Consider the following 15,633-nt stretch of genomic DNA (forward strand, 5'->3'; position numbering starts at 1 on the left):
TTTTTGCCTTTTTGCATTTCTTTTTCTTGGGGATGGTCTTGATCACTGCCTCCTGTACAGTGTCATGAACCTCCCTCCATAGTTCTTCAGGCACTCTGTCTATCATATCTAATCCCTTGAATCTATCTGTCACTTCCACTGTATAATTGTAAGGGATTTGATTTAGGTCATACATGAATGGTCTAGTGGTTTCCCTACTTTCTTCAATTTAAGTCTGAATTTTGCAATAAGGAGTTCATGATCTGAGCTACAGTCATCTCCAGGTCGTTTTTTTGCTGACTGTATAGAACTTCTCCATCTTTGGCTGCAAATAATATAATCAATCTGGTTTCAGTATTAACCACCTGGTGATGTCCACATGTAAAGTCTTCTCTTGTGTTGTTGGAAGAGGATGTTTTCTATGACCAGTGCATTCTCTTGGCAAAACTCTGTTAGCCTTTGCCCTGCTTCATTTTGTAATCCAATGCCAAACTTGTCTGTTACGCCAGGTATCTCTTGTCTTCCTACTTTTGTGATCCAAACTTTATCATTAAAGTTTATTCACTAGAGCAGTGGTGCCCAAACTTCATCAAACACTGGAATCAACTCAGTTTGTTAAATCCAGATTCTTTAGGTCTTCCCAGAGTTCCTGATCTAGCAGGTCTGGTGTGGCTTCTTTATTTCCAGGAAACTCTAAAGTGGTTAGATAGTGCTGGTTGGACTTTGCTAACCACTCCACTGTGGTTTCCAGGAAGGTCTATTCACAAGTGTGATCACAGCAATTCATATTTAGAAAAGCTAATAACTACAAAAATAAAAACTACACATTCCCATTCAAAAGCAAACATCTAGGGAGCTACAGATTTATTAATTAGCTTGTATAAATCTGCTTAATCTGTATTACAAAAAGATTTCTCGCATTTCAACACTACCTAAACTGGTTTGGCCAGATTCAAACCACTTAATTTTATAGAAAAGAGTATACCCCAGATTGAGAAACAGGTGCTAGCAGAGTGACAAACAACTTACCCCTTGTTAAGTTCAAAATGCTTCCAACACACACATCAAAGTAAGTTACCTACTTCCCTCAAAGCACAGTCAGAGAAGACAATGGCACCCCACTTCAGTACTCTTGCCTGGAAAATCCCATGGACAGAGAAGCCTGGTGGGCTGCAGTCCATGGGGTCACTAAGAGTCGGACATGACTAAGTGACTTCACTTTCACTTTTCACTTTCATGCACTGGAGAAGGAAATGGCAACCCACTCCAGTGCTCTTGCCTGGAGAATCTCAGGGACGGGGGAGCCTGGTGGGCTGCCATCTATGGGGTCGCACAGAGTCGGACATGACTGAAATGACTTAGCAGCAGCAGCAGCAGCAGCAAGGCACAGTAAGGACTTTTTCCAACTATAAACCTGCCACAGGACTGGAAAAGGTCAGTTTTCATTCCAACCTCAAAGAAAGGCAATGCCAATGAATGTTCAAACTACCACACAATTCACTCATCTCACATGCTAGCAAAGTAATGCTCAAAACTCTCCAAGCCAGGCTTCAACAGTACGTGAACTGTGAACTTCCAGATGTTCAAGCTGGATTTAGAAAAGGCAGAGGAACCAGAGATCAAATTGCCAACATCTGTTGGCTCACTGAAAAAGCAAGACAGTTCCAGAAAAACATCTACTTCAGCTTTATTGACTACGCCAAAGCCTTTGACTGTGTGGATCACAACAAACTGTGGAAGATTCTTAAAGAGATGGGGATACCAGACCACCTTACCTGCCTCCTGAGAAATCTGTATGCAAGTCAAGAAGCAACAGTTAGAACTGGACATGGAACAATAGACTGGTTCCAAATTGGGAAAGGAGTACATGAAGGCTAAATATTGTCACCCTGCTTATTTAACTTATATGCAGAGTCCAGTCCAGTTCCAGTTCAGTTGCTCAGTCATGTCCGACTCTTTGTGACCCCATTAATCGCAGCACGCCAGGCTTCCCTGTCCATCACCAACTCCCGGAGTTCACCCAGACTCACATCCAAGTCAGTGATGCCATCCAGCCATCTTATCCTCTGTTGTCCCCTTCTCCTCCTGCCCCCAATCCCTCCCAGCATCACAGTCTTTTCCAATGAGTCAACTCTTCGCAGGAGGTGGCCAAAGTATTGGAGTTTCAGCTTCAGCATCATTCCCTCCAAAGAAATCCCAGGGCTGATCTCCTTCAGAATGGACTGGTTGGATCTCCTTGCAGTCCAAGGGACTCTCAGGAGTCTTCTCCAACAAAGGTATCAATTCTTTAGTGCTCAGCTTTCTTCACAGTCCAACTCTCACATCCATACATGACTACTGGAAAAACCATAGCCTTGACTAGATGGACCTTTGTTGGCAAAGTAGTGTCTCTGCTTTTCAATATGCTATCTAGTTTGGTCATAACTTTTCTTCCAAGGAGTAAGCGTATTTTAATTTCATGGCTGCAGCCACCATCTGCAGTGATTTTGGATATGCAGAGTACATCATGCTAAATGCCAGGCTGACTGAAGCATAAGCTGGAATCAAGATGGCCAGGAGAAATATCAATAACCTCATATATGCACACGATACCACCCTTATAACAGAAAGCGAGGAAGAACTAAAGAGCCTCTTGATGAAAGAGGAGAGTGAAGAAATTGGCTTAAAACTCAACATTAAGAAAACTAAGATCATGCCATCTGGTTCCATCACTTCGTGGCAAATAGATGGGGAAACAATGGAAACAATGACAGACTATTTTCTTGGGTGACTGCAACCATGAAATTAAGAGACGCTTGCTCCTTGGAATAAAAGCTATGACCAACCTAGATAGCATATTAAAAAGCAAAGACATTACTTTCCCAACAAAGGTCCGTCTAGTTTTTCCAGTAGTCATGCGTGGATGTGAGAGTTGGACTCTAAAAAAAGCTGAGCACGGAAGAATTGATACCTTTGTTGGAGAAGACTCCTGAGAGTCCCTTGGACTGCACGGAGATCCAACCAGTCCATCTTAAAGGAAATCCGTCCTGAATGTTCATTGGAAGGACTGATAATGAAGCTGAAATTTCAATACTTTGGCCACCTGATGTGAAGAACTGACTCATTGGAAAAGACCCTGATGCTGGGAAAACTGAAGGCGGGAGGAGAAGACCACAAAGGTTGAGATGGTTAGATAGCATCACCCACTGGATGGACATGAGTTTGAACAAGCTCCGGGAGGTGGTGATGGACAGGGCAGGCTGGCGTGCTGCAGACCATGGGGTCGGACACAACTGAGCGCTGGACTGAACTGAACTGAAACCTGCTTCCTACAAGACTGCGTTACACACGTCAGCGCCAGTGAGAAAGCAAAAAACAAACAAAAATCCAACCTAAACCCCCACGCTCTGCCACCTTAGTACCTAAATCGGGTCCCGCCTCCCTTCAGCCGGAGAGGGGCGAAAGGGGCGTGTCGGAGCGCGCGGCGCCCACTTGACCGCGGAGAGCCGCCGTCAGCCAAGTCGCGCGATCTGCCGTCATATCAGCTTATGTCGCTAGCCTCTGGTTGGCTGGCGGCGCCGGCCGCCCGGAGCGTGAGGTTAGGCTACGCCCTTCCGGACTTCGGCTGCTTGGCTGACCGCCGCGATCCACGGTCTGGAACTGCGTGGGCTCGGGAGGAACCAAGTCGGCAGCTGGTCAGCGGGAGGCCGATTCTTTCTAGGTAAGGATGACATGGGGGCTGAGAAAGGAGGCCGAATACACCTGAGCGGGATGCGTGAGGAGAGGAAGAAAGGGGGGATGGGGGAGTGAGGTAGAGAGACTTCACCTCCGGCAAGACCCAGGAAGTGAAGTTGAGAGCGTATCTGTCCCTCCCCTTCCTCCCCCATCCCACTGGCGTTTGTTGACTGGTTCCTGGACGTAAGGCCCTGGGCAGGAGCTGGGGCTCTGTCTGCGAAATTTGGCTCAAGGACTCCTGCGCTGACCATTGGCAGGGACGAGCAGGTAGCTGGGTAGGGGGCTGTGATGGGGCGAGTGCAGGGCGCAGGGCACGCGCGCTGGCCGGGGGCTGGCGGGAGGTGAGTTTCGGCCAGAGACCTCCAGGTTAGGGGCCTCTGCCTGGCCAGAGCGCGTATTTCAGGGCACAAGGAGGCTTGGACGTGAAAGAAACAAAACATGAGAATGGACCTGAAGAAAATGAAATGTTTGATGTTGGCTATTGCGAAAATCTATTACAAGGCAAGTTAGTCCACTGAACGCTGGTAAAGCGTTTTGCGACGAATTTCTTTGTGTTCTTGGGTTGGTTTAGTTTTGTTTTTTTTTTTCCCCTTCAAGAGGCAAAGGAATTAGGCTGCAGAACTGGTGATTATTTGTGCAAGCCCCAGTTATTGTCGTGTAATTAAGATGGCTATAGAGACCCTGGCTTTAGGGGTATTAACACTTTAAAATTATATGCAAAAGTATGTGAGCTTGTAAGTTCACTGAGAATTTAAAAATTTAAGGAGCAGAAGAGATAATGATGAGGAAGCAGTAGAACTTGGTTAAAGTCCGTGGATTTTGCAACCAGCCTGAGGGTGATTGAATCCCAGCCCCAGGATTTGTTTACTTGATCACTCTGGGAATTTTGTGTCCAGATTTCATATAAGGATAATGCTGTGCTATGCTAAGTCACTTCAGTCGTGTCCGACTCTGGGGTAATGCTAGTACCTAACTTTTAGGGTGTATCTTGAAAGGGTTAAATGAGTTACTATTTACAGTACCTCATATATAGTAAATGTTGATATTAGAAATGAGCAATTTTTTAAATCAAATAACACTTTTTTCTGCCTTAGGTTAGAGTAATTTTGACTCAGCTGTGCTTCCTGTAACAGTAGTAATAATAGCTCCTGTTTGTTGAGGAGGTTCCACATGTTAGATAATGCCACACTCTATACTTCATCTCTAAATCTTAGAACAGTTCTGTAACTTAACCTAGATATGCTTTCTCCATTTCATAGATGTGGGTTTGAATATAAACTTGAAAATTGAATTGCAGTTTTGAGATCATAATTGTTAGTGATTTCAAACTTTTTTTGTTCAGCTCAGTTCAGTCGCTCAGTTGTGTCTGACTCTTTGCGACCCCATGAACCACAGCACGCCAGGCCTCCCTGTCCATCACCAACTCCCGGAGTCCACCCAAACCCATGTCCACTGAGTCGGTGATGCCATCCAACTATCTCATCCTCTGTCATCCCCTTCTCCTCTTGCCCTCAATCTTTCCCAGCATCAGGGTCTTTTCAAATGAGTCAGCTCTTTGCATCAGGTGGCCGAAGTACTGGAGTTTCAGCTTCAACATCAGTCCTACCAGTGTACACCCAGGACTGATTTCCTTTAGGATGGACTGGTCGGATCTCCTTGCAGTCCAAGGGCTCTCAAGAGTCTTCTCCAACACCACAGTTCAAAAGCATCAATTCTTCAGCGCTCAGCTTTCTTTATAGTCCAAGTCTCACATCCATACATGACCACTGGAAAAACCATAGCCTTGACTAGACGGACCTTTGTCGACAAAGTAATGTCTCTGCTTTTCAATATGCTGTCTAGGTTGGTCATAACTTTCTTCCAGGGAGGAAGCATCTTTTAATTTCATGGCTGCGATCACCATCTGCAATCATTTTGGAGCCCCAAAAAATAAAATCAGCCACTCTTTACACTGTTTCCCCATCTATTTGCCATGAAGTGATAGGACTGGATGCCATGATCTTAGTTTTCTGAATGTTGAGCTTTAAGCCAACTTTTTCACTCTCCTCTTTCACTTTCATCAAGAGGCTCTTTAGTTCTTCTTCACTTTCTGCCATAAGGGTGGTGTCATCTGCATATCTGAGGTTATTGATATTTCTCCCGGCAATCTTGATTCTGGCTTGTGCTTCCTCCAGCCCAGCATTTCTCATGATGTACTCTGCATAGAAGTTAAATAAACAGGGTGACAATTTACAGCCTTAACGTACTGCTTGTCAGAAATTACAGCAATATATTTGTGAGTACCTATTTACTACAACCCACACATTCTGGAAACACTTTAAAACAGGTTTCATCTCACAGTATCTCAGCTGCCTCCAGATGGTCTGAGGTACATTTCCTCCTTCCCTCTAGGCACTGGTTTACTATCACAGCAGTTACATACAGGGAATACTCAAATCAATACAACTCGCATGGTCTTCAGTTAAGAGCTTTTTTTCATAGGTAGGGACTGAGAGCTTATTAAAGTTTTTACTTACATTGGATATTAAAAGTTAAATAAAAAACAAAGAACGCTCATGGTTAATGTTTGAGTTATTTTTGGCTACATGATACTGTTCCAGATACTATACTAAGTCCTCTACATAAGAACCTTCAAATTTTGAACTTTCAAAGGTGTGAACGTCCATTCCGCCAGTGTCAGTGAAATTGCAGCCTCGCCTCTGTCTCCTGTTGCTGACAGTCCTTCAGCTCTTCCCTCTCCCTCCTCCTCTCCCCTGCTGTCCCTTCCTCTCGTCAGTAAGGCTTCTTGCCTGTTCACTCGATGCCAGCCCCTGTCTGTATGCCAGCTATTGTACTGTACTACTGTGCCTTTCAAGGTATTGTATGGTAAAATTTAAAATGTTTTATTTTTTGTTTGTTTTTTGTGTATTCTTTCTGTGAAAAGCATTATAAACCTATTACAGAACAGTACCATGTAGCCAATTGTGTTACTGGATACTTGGGCTGACTTTGTTGGACTTAGGAACAGAACTTATTCCTATGTAGGGGACTTACTATATATGGAATTATGGCTGTTTGGCATTATAGGTAATATGCAATACTGGTTCACCAACTCAGGCCAACCTTTAAAATGCGTGTGTGTGTGTATGCTAATTTGCTTTAGTCATGTCCGACTCTGTGCAACCCTATGGACCTAGCCTGCCGGGCTCCTCTGTCCATAGGGTGCTCCAGGCAAGAATACTGGCATGGTATTCTCCACACCAGTATTTCTGGTATTTACTTCTGGTATTTCTGGTATTTCCTTCTCCAGGTGATGTTCCCAGCCCAGATCGAACCCAGGTCTCCTGCATTGCAGGCAGTTTCTTTATCGTCTGAGCCACCAGGGAACTAGCCTTCAGTGGTATAGCAATATTCTTTTCAGTTGTTAGGTTCTTCTTAAATGTTTGTTTCGGATATTACTTAATGTACTTGACTCTGTCCTAATTTATGGCTTCAGCAACTAGGCTCCTTTTGATCTTCAGATTCATGTTTGCGTGTAGTCTACTGCTTTTATCCAGGAGTCCAGATGAGCCACAGCAATTAGACTTGAGATCCAAACTGAACCCATCATTCCTCATACCCCAAAAGTTCCTGTTGCACCCAAATATGCTAGCTCCACAATATTCCCTATTTGGATAACATCATCATCCATTCAGGCAAGGTAAAAATCTCACAATCATCCTAGATTTTTTTTAACTGATGTATAGTTGATTTACAAAATTTTATTAGTTTCTGATGATAGGTTTTCATATTTTTCTCCATTATGGTTTATAACAGGATATTGAATATGTTCCCTGTGCTATATAGTAGGACTTGTTGTTTATTCTTTCTGTATAATAGTTTGCATTGTACTTCTAAGTCTCTGATGAATATGTCTATTCTCACAACTGTTGTCTGAGGTCAGGCAATCATCCTCCCTAGGTTAGTGTACCACACTAGTTAGGAGCAGCCAGTCTCCCTGCATCTCATCAGTACAACACATTCCTAACGCAACAGTTTTTCTAAAATATGGGTCTGTTTATACCTCTTTCCTCATCAAAAGTCTTTTGTGTCTCCTCCGTCATGTGTGAGGGAAAGTTCAAATTCCTTAGCGGGGCACCAGATCCAATAGTAAAAGCAGTCTGATACCAGTTTCCTTTTACCAGGTTCATCTTCCACCGTTTTTTCCCCTCTGCTTCACCCTTGTCACGCTCTTAAGCATCCACCTTGCCACGTCCCATGAGCTGTGAATGTACCATGGCCTTTCCATGCCTTTGCAGTTGTTGAAATAATTATCCCCCCCACCCTTTTTTTCCCTGGTAATGTCCTTCAAAGCCCAAATCAAAGTACTTCACTGTACAGCCTTCTGTTGTAAGAGGAGATAGTTCTGTTGTCTTTTCTAATTTTGTACAGTTTGCATATATGTACCTTTTTTGTAGGGCTTCTGGGTAGCCCTGTGGTAAAGAATCCACCTCCCAATGCAGGATATGCAGGTTCAGTCCCTGGGTTGGGAAGATCCCCTGGAGAAGGAAATGGCAACCCACTCCAGTATTCTTGCCTGGGAAATCCAATGGACAGAGGAGCTGCAGGCTGCAGTCCATGGGGTCCCGAAGGAGTGGGACACAACTTAGCAACTAAACAACAACCTTTATTGTAGCACTTGAATCGATAGAACTATTCCTTCCTATAGCTGCCTTATTTTGAAGATGGATTTAGACTGAATCTTTTTAATGTTTGTATGCTCATCATCTGGTGTAGTTTGAGTGAATTAACAATATATGATGAAGGATAAATGTCAATTGATTATAAATTTTCTTCCATGTCAATGTGAGAAAAAATGCTTACAACTCATATCACAAACAAGGGGCTAAATGCCCTAATAAATAAAGAACTTCTAGAATTTGATTTTAAGAGACTGGAAACTCAATGACAGTTTTCGGACTTGTTTTTCTTATTGTTGCTGTTGTTCAAAAGTTTTAGTTATAGATGAGGGCTGTTTAGAATACTGGGCACATTTCTCACTACCAACAGTGCAGTGAAGAATGAGAAAATAGATTGTCAGTGACGGAGTCACTGATCAGCCCACAAAAGCTGACTGTGAATTATCCTGCTAATAGTATATGCAGGATCATGAATGTAGACTCAACTTAAGTTTTTCAAAGTTTAAGCATCTGGAACTGGAGCTGGCATACTTTCCTTTCAGAGGGCTAGATAATAAACATTTGTGAGCCATGCTGTGTCTGTTACAGTGACTCAACCTTGACTTTGTAGTATAGAGGAGCAGCTACAGACAATATAATAGACACATGTGGACATAGCTGTGTTTCAACAAAGCTTCTTTACAGAAACAGGCACTGGATTCAGGCCCTGTGGGACCACAGTTTGCCAACCCCTGAGTGCTGGGAAGCCGGCAGCGGGGGTGGGGGGAATAAATGTATTCTAGTTTTCAGTGTCAAGAATACATCTTTTGTTCCATCAGTGAGAGTTCCGGTCAGTCACGAAAATAGTCTCTGACTTTTACGCTTGTGGTCACAACATAGACCCCTTTTAGGGAATTGACCTGAAGTCTCAGCACTGAAGCAAAAGTCTCTGAAATCTGAATCCTTTTAGGAGAAAGATGCCGCTGACACTTGTGGCGGAACGAGAAAGCCATTTACCTAAATACCTTTACTATTTGCATGCTAACCCTAACCCTGTCTGGCAAGAGGATATAGTGAAGCAAACACTCAGATGCAATTAGATCTGGGCTTAACACCAGCCAGCCATCAGCCTGGCCTTGGAGAAGAAGTTTTGTGGGCCTGTTTCTCTACTGAGCTTTGGAGTCCCCACGTATAAAATGAAGAGACTGGGCCCTAGTCCAGAGATGACATTGAAGACCCCTTCTGGCTCTAATGATGGCATTTGCAGGGTTGTAGTAGCAGCAGACTCGTACTTCATATGCTTACGAAGGCAGGAACCTCATATATAGTTGTTCTGAAAAAGTTTTGCTTTGAGAAATGTCGACATGGGGAAGTAATTGTTGTTACCTGTTTATCCTTTAGGGCTAAGATGGATCTTGTACTCAGTATTGCAGATTATTATTTTTTTACACCGTACATATATCCAGCCACATGGCCAGAGGACAACATCTTCCGACAAGCTGTCACTCTCCTGATTGTAACAAATCTCGGTGCTTTTATACTGTATTTCTTCTTTGCAACACTGAGTTATTATTTTGTCTATGATCATTTATTAATGAAACACCCACAATTTTTAAAGGTAGGTGGTTTTCTTATCTCTTGTTTAATTACTATTACAGTAAAAATAGCAATGTGATGTATCAATATTTGTGAGATTTTCAGATTAAACTGGTTATAACATTTAGAGTTTCTAAAACCAGCTCCAAATGGGATATTTTTGGAAGAACTAGTCCTCTTTCTCCTTTCCTTAATTTAAACATATAAATAGACTGTACCTTTTTTTTTTTAACTGGAAGCCTGGTCTTGCTAGACACATAGACAAGAATTTCTTTGCTAATAGTGATGAGTAAATAAATGTATACATTTGTATAATTGTTTTAATATTAAACTTTCACAAGCTGAAATATGCTTTTACTACGTATATAGTTTTTGACTAGATAATCCAAACTCAGCAGATATAGACCTGTTTAGTGACTTTTCTGTTCCAGTTACTTGTATTTGTCAGTCACCGCAAAGAGTGGGGGGGAAACTGTAGAAAGGGTTGGGGATGGAAGTTAATTATGAAATAAATTATTATTCTTTAAATAGAAATTTGGAATAGAGATTTTGTAAGAAGGGGAAAAGAAGTTTTAGAATTTAAAATATTTGTTGCATTTGCTTCCTACAAAAGGAATGTTTTTTTTTACACACCCCTGCCCAAACAGTAATATTTTAGTAGAAGCGGTTTGGAGGTAAGTGCCTTCATATAAAAGAGACGTTCAAAATCCAATCTGGAACAATTGTGTGCTAGTTTTGTTTAACATGGATTCTGTGCTTTGTAAGTATTGGAAACTTCATTTTCAGAATCAAGTCTCTCGAGAGATTACGCATTCTGTCCAGTCAATGCCATGGATGAGCATCCCCACGGTTTTACTGTTCCTGCTAGAGGTGAGAGGTTACAGCAGACTCTATGACGGCTTAGGAGAGTTTCCATATGGTGAGTTTCCATATATGGTGTGAGAGTTTCCGTATATAGTGTAAACTTCAGGCACAGATGGGTTTCTTGAAAGAGTCAAATCTGCCCCTTCTTTTCTTCAAAATAATTAAAAATTCTTCAGTTTGTTTTTATGTGTGCATGCTTAGTTGCTTCAGTCGTGTCTGATTCTTTGCGACCATATCGGCTGTAGCCCACCAGGCTTCTCTGTCCATGGGTTTCTCCAGGCAAGAATACTGGAGTGGATTGCTATGGCCTCCTCCAGGGGATCTTCCCAACCCAGGGATCTAACCCATGTCTCTTACATTTCCTGCATTGGCAGGCAGGTTCCCATTAGTGCCACCTGGGAAGCCCAGTTTGTTTTTAGTATTCTACTTTAATTCGTTCATGTCCTGCCACATATGTGCATTTCTTTAATTTCATCTCAACTTTAAAGTCTTTCTTGTAGATGAGATTGTGCCCAGGAGAAGATTGGCATCATTAGAGCTAGAGCCTTGAATTTGTTTCCTATTACCTATATTGAATTCAAGAATTGCCCCCCAAAAAAGATAAATCTCAAGTGATCGATCCTTATAAAAAAATCAGAAGACAAATTAAAAAAAAAAATCCATCATCACTTATTTTTTTAAAAAATCCATCATTATTTATATCACAAAATTGAAACCCTTGCTATGCATGCTGGTTTGGACTCTGATTTTTTTTTTTTCTTGCCAATGTTTATGCCCATATTTTCATGCCAATTAGTTTTAGAATTACATTGCATAAATATCCATTTAAATAAACTTTATTTAAATGATCCATACTTTTAGATCTTTAGATTGTTTCCTGTTTTTCTATTATAAACAGTGTTACAGTGACTAAAAGTTTTGTGAAATTCTGGAATTACTTCATCAAGGTACATTTCTAGTATCTAGTATTAGAAAGTAAGAATAATACAGAGTTAAAATTTGTTCTTCATATGTACCAGCTTTAGTTCTAAGCTTTTCACATCATCACTCCATCTTATTCTACATTAATCCTATGAGGTAGGTACTACTATATGCTCCTTTAAAGGTGAGTAAATTAAGTGTACAGAAGAGTTTCAGTAACTCGCTGAGCTCACTTGACAACTAAGGGGTGGATCTGGGACTGTAATCCAAGCTTCCTGGCATCAGCACCCCTGCTCTCCTAGTAAAAGTTTAGTTTTCAAAGGAGGGAACAAAAGTCACACTCCAGGGTGCTAAATTGGCTCAGCCTTGGAAGGTGGGCTGAGTTATGAATCAAAGTAAAAGGAGAGAGGTTTGAGTAAAGATACAGAGGCAGGACTCTGAAGATGTTGGGAGGATGCTAAGTGAACCAGGCTGGTTAGTACATGAGTAGATGAGATTGGAAAGGTCAGAAGGAGTTGGGTTACAGAGTAAATGTTCATAATACCATGGCTTAAGGTAGTTCGTGGAAAATAAAATTCTAAGCAGAGGAGGTAAAATATGTAAAGATGTGTGTTATGAAGATTAATATGAAAGGAAAAACAAATAACATTATTCTCCAGCATTTAATAAAGATACCATAGGAGTATACTCTTTCTGTTTCGTAAGTATCTTCATAGTTTAATTAAGAAATATTTTATGTAGGACACTTCAAGTTTTTATGAGAGGAAAATGAACAGATCCCAGAGTCAAGGGAAATGGAGGTTGTGATGTATTGAATTAACAAAGCAGATAGTTGGCAGTGTTTGGGTCTAGTATCCTGTTTTGTCTCCTTAAACGGACCTGTCAAAAGTAACCTCTGAACGAACTTATGGTTGCTGGGGGGAAGGACAGATAGTTAGGCAGTTTGGGATCAACATGTACACACTGCTATATTTAAAATGGATAACCAACAAGGACCTACTGTCTAGCACAGGGAACTCTGTTCAGTGTTATGTGGCAGCCTGGATGGGAGGGGAGTTTAGAGAAGAATGGATACATGTGTATATATGGCTGAGTCCCTTCACTGCTCACCTGAAACTATCACAGCCTTGTTCATTGTCTATAACCCAATACAAAGTTAAAATATATATTAAGCGGGGGAGAAAGTAAACTGATCCTAGGAGCTGAATCTTGATTCTGCCATATCCTTTTGTCTCTTGTAGGCTGGTTTCAACTCGTTGCTAGTGTCTTGTCTTTTCTTTTCTTCACTGACATGCTGATCTACTGGATTCACAGAGGCCTTCATCATAAACTTGTATATAAGGTAATAAGCTTGACTCATTTGTAGAGGAAGAGGGAAAATACAGTGGATAACTATAAATCCTGTCTCGTTTTTAAGAATTTCCTCTAACTTATTAAATACCTAAGTAGCCTTAGTCATGATAGGTACCAGGTACATTTTGTTTGTATCCTTCTTTATGAATCTGCAAGGGCTATGCTAAAAATCTTACTGTCTTGGGGATTTTCTAAAGTAATTTGCTAAATTCAACAGGATTTTTTCAGATAGGTCATTTCCCACACCATGAGCATGAAAAGCTAAGTAGAATGTTGCACTGGGTAAAGTCTGTGGCATTAACATGGTCTTTTCTTCTATAGCGCTTACACAAACCTCATCACATCTGGAAGATCCCAACTCCATTTGCGAGTCACGCTTTTCATCCTCTGGACGGCTTCCTTCAGAGTCTGCCTTACCACATATACCCTTTTATCTTCCCGTTACACAAGGTAGTTTATTTAAGTTTGTACATCTTGGTCAATATCTGGACAATTTCCATTCATGATGGTGATTTTCGTGTTCCCCAGCTCTTAAAGCCTTTTATTAATGGCTCGGCTCATCACACAGACCACCATATGCTCTTTGACTATAATTATGGACAGTATTTCACCTTGTGGGATAGAATTGGAGGCTCATTCAGAAATCCCTCCTCCTTTGAGGGGAATGGACCTCTTAATTATGTGAAGAAAATGGCAGAAGAAAAGCACAATAGCCATGGAGGAAATGGTTATAAAAATGAAAAATTATTCAATGGAGAGTGTACAAAGACTGAGTAGATTATTTCCCAATTATTAAAAATTTTTAATCAAGGAAAAATAATTACATACGTTACCATGAGGAGGCATAGCAAGTGAACAGTATCATTTGAAAAATCAGTATTGTGGGTATAGCTGAGGAATGCTCATAATGGTAGATCAAGGGAACATGCCAAGTGTACCACGATTTTAACCTCGTGCTCCAAATACTGGATGTTGCTCTAAGGGACAAGTTGTGTCTTTCTAGCCAGGAGATCTGTAATTTGTATAGCCTCAACAGCAGTTTTTTAAAGATAGAGGATAGATTATTGAGGGGACTGGGCTATGTCCTTTTGCCTTAATTTGTGCATATTCATTAAAGTAAAATTCATTGTGCTTAATGATATCAAGACTAAACGGCATAACAAAGAAGTACTAATATGAAGATGATTCCTCGTATCAGGAATGATTAAGTATTTGGTACAGTAAGTTCCCTATGTAAAAACAAGTTCCGTTCTGAGAGCCAAGTTCGTCAGTCAAATTTGTTTATAAGTCCAACAAAGTTAGTTCATCTACCCAACCAGCACAATTGGCTAAATAGTACTGTTCTGTAATAGATTTATAAGTCTTTTCACGCAAATAATATGTAAACACAAAAAATAAACATCTTTACTCGTACAGTACAGTACCTTGAAAAGTACAGTAGTATAGTATAGCAGATGGCACATGGGCTGTCATCGAGTGAACAGGCGAGGAGAGTTACTAACTCAAGGAGGTGGGAGATGGAGGAGCTTCAGACCATCAGCAATAGGGGATACCAGCTGCATCACCACTGCTTTATGTTTGCTTCAGACATCCTGGGCTTGAAATAAACACACTGTACTCTGCAGCACTGTACAGTAAAGTGCACAAAAGCACAGCCACGTGTACAGGATGCACGCGTGTGACAGCGTACACTAGACATGTGAACCTACGTGATTGGACACGCGAGCGCATGTCCTCATCTTTGAAGGTTAGAAACGTGAAGGTTCGTGTGTAGGGGACTTACTGTGTTTGTATGATAACTTGTGCTTTGTTAAGTAGAAACATAGGTTTGAAAAAAAATCATAATGTATTATCAGCTCAGTAACCTGATTAATAGCAGGTTATTATTGTCTTTCCAAACATAGAAAACTTACTCTGGTGACATCGTCAACTGTTACATTTTACTGATGAACAGATACATTGGAATTTTAGAAAACTTTAGTACTGCCATGATTTAATCCAGATCCGGGATTAAAAATTTTGATGTTTATTGTTTTCAATTGTTATTTAATAGATGTAAAGTGATGTGACTCTGAATATATGTAGAAAGGGAAATTTGATGCCCAGGTAATACATTTAACGCTACTGGTGTTTTTAATTAAATTGATGCACTGCACTTTTGATATGTTTCAAACTTACAATCCTGTGATTTCTATAAAAGGAAATAATTGCCAAATGGTTTAGGCCTTTCACTGAAGATTAGTTTAGAAATCTTATTTCAACACCCTCCTGTTTCTTTACTTCTTCCCACTCCCTCTGTGAAAAGTAACAGATAACTTTCATTAAGAAATGTCATGTGTTGTAATATAAGTATATTGGGAAAACATGGTTTGCAAAGGTATTGTGTAATCTATTTATGTAAACAATAAAAGTTGATTATGACTGTTATTAAAGTGTATCAGTTAAATATTATATAAGAATAAAATACTCTTTGTACAAATTTTATATCAATGTGAAACTTCAGAAGTGATGTGGATTGTCAGAACTTCTAGAATATCTCCAAATGCTTGCTATCAAGGGGAGAAAGAGA

The 15,633-nt window shown here is 40.8% G+C and overlaps 1 protein-coding gene and 1 long non-coding RNA gene across 5 annotated transcripts in view; one reads left to right on the forward strand and one right to left on the reverse strand.

The window, feature by feature from the left end:
* The window catches only part of LOC133261865 (uncharacterized), a 73,051-nt gene extending 69,464 nt beyond the window's left edge, over positions 1 to 3,587 (reverse strand). The window contains exon 1 of the long non-coding RNA XR_009741154.1: positions 3,381 to 3,587. This is a non-coding gene — a long non-coding RNA (uncharacterized LOC133261865). The remainder of the gene's footprint in view (positions 1 to 3,380) is intronic.
* An 8-nt stretch (positions 3,588 to 3,595) lies between these two features.
* SC5D (sterol-C5-desaturase) lies at positions 3,596 to 15,548 on the forward strand. 4 transcript variants are annotated; one of them, XM_061440619.1, is made up of 5 exons: positions 3,596 to 3,679; positions 9,732 to 9,948; positions 10,713 to 10,845; positions 12,953 to 13,053; positions 13,386 to 15,548. In XM_061440619.1, the coding sequence occupies exons 2-5, from the start codon at positions 9,739 to 9,741 to the stop codon at positions 13,839 to 13,841; spliced, it is 900 nt and encodes a 299-aa protein (XP_061296603.1). In that variant the 5' UTR covers positions 3,596 to 3,679; positions 9,732 to 9,738; the 3' UTR covers positions 13,842 to 15,548. The 4 variants fall into 4 exon arrangements, with proteins under 4 accessions (XP_061296603.1, XP_061296604.1, XP_061296605.1 ...); XM_061440620.1 differs by lacking the exon at positions 3,596 to 3,679 and adding an exon at positions 3,870 to 3,960; XM_061440621.1 differs by lacking the exon at positions 3,596 to 3,679 and adding an exon at positions 4,106 to 4,194.
* The last annotated feature ends 85 nt before the right edge of the window (positions 15,549 to 15,633 follow it).

Source organism: Bos javanicus, chromosome 15, assembly GCF_032452875.1.
Source record: "Bos javanicus breed banteng chromosome 15, ARS-OSU_banteng_1.0, whole genome shotgun sequence".
Classification (NCBI taxonomy): Eukaryota; Metazoa; Chordata; class Mammalia; order Artiodactyla; family Bovidae; genus Bos; species Bos javanicus.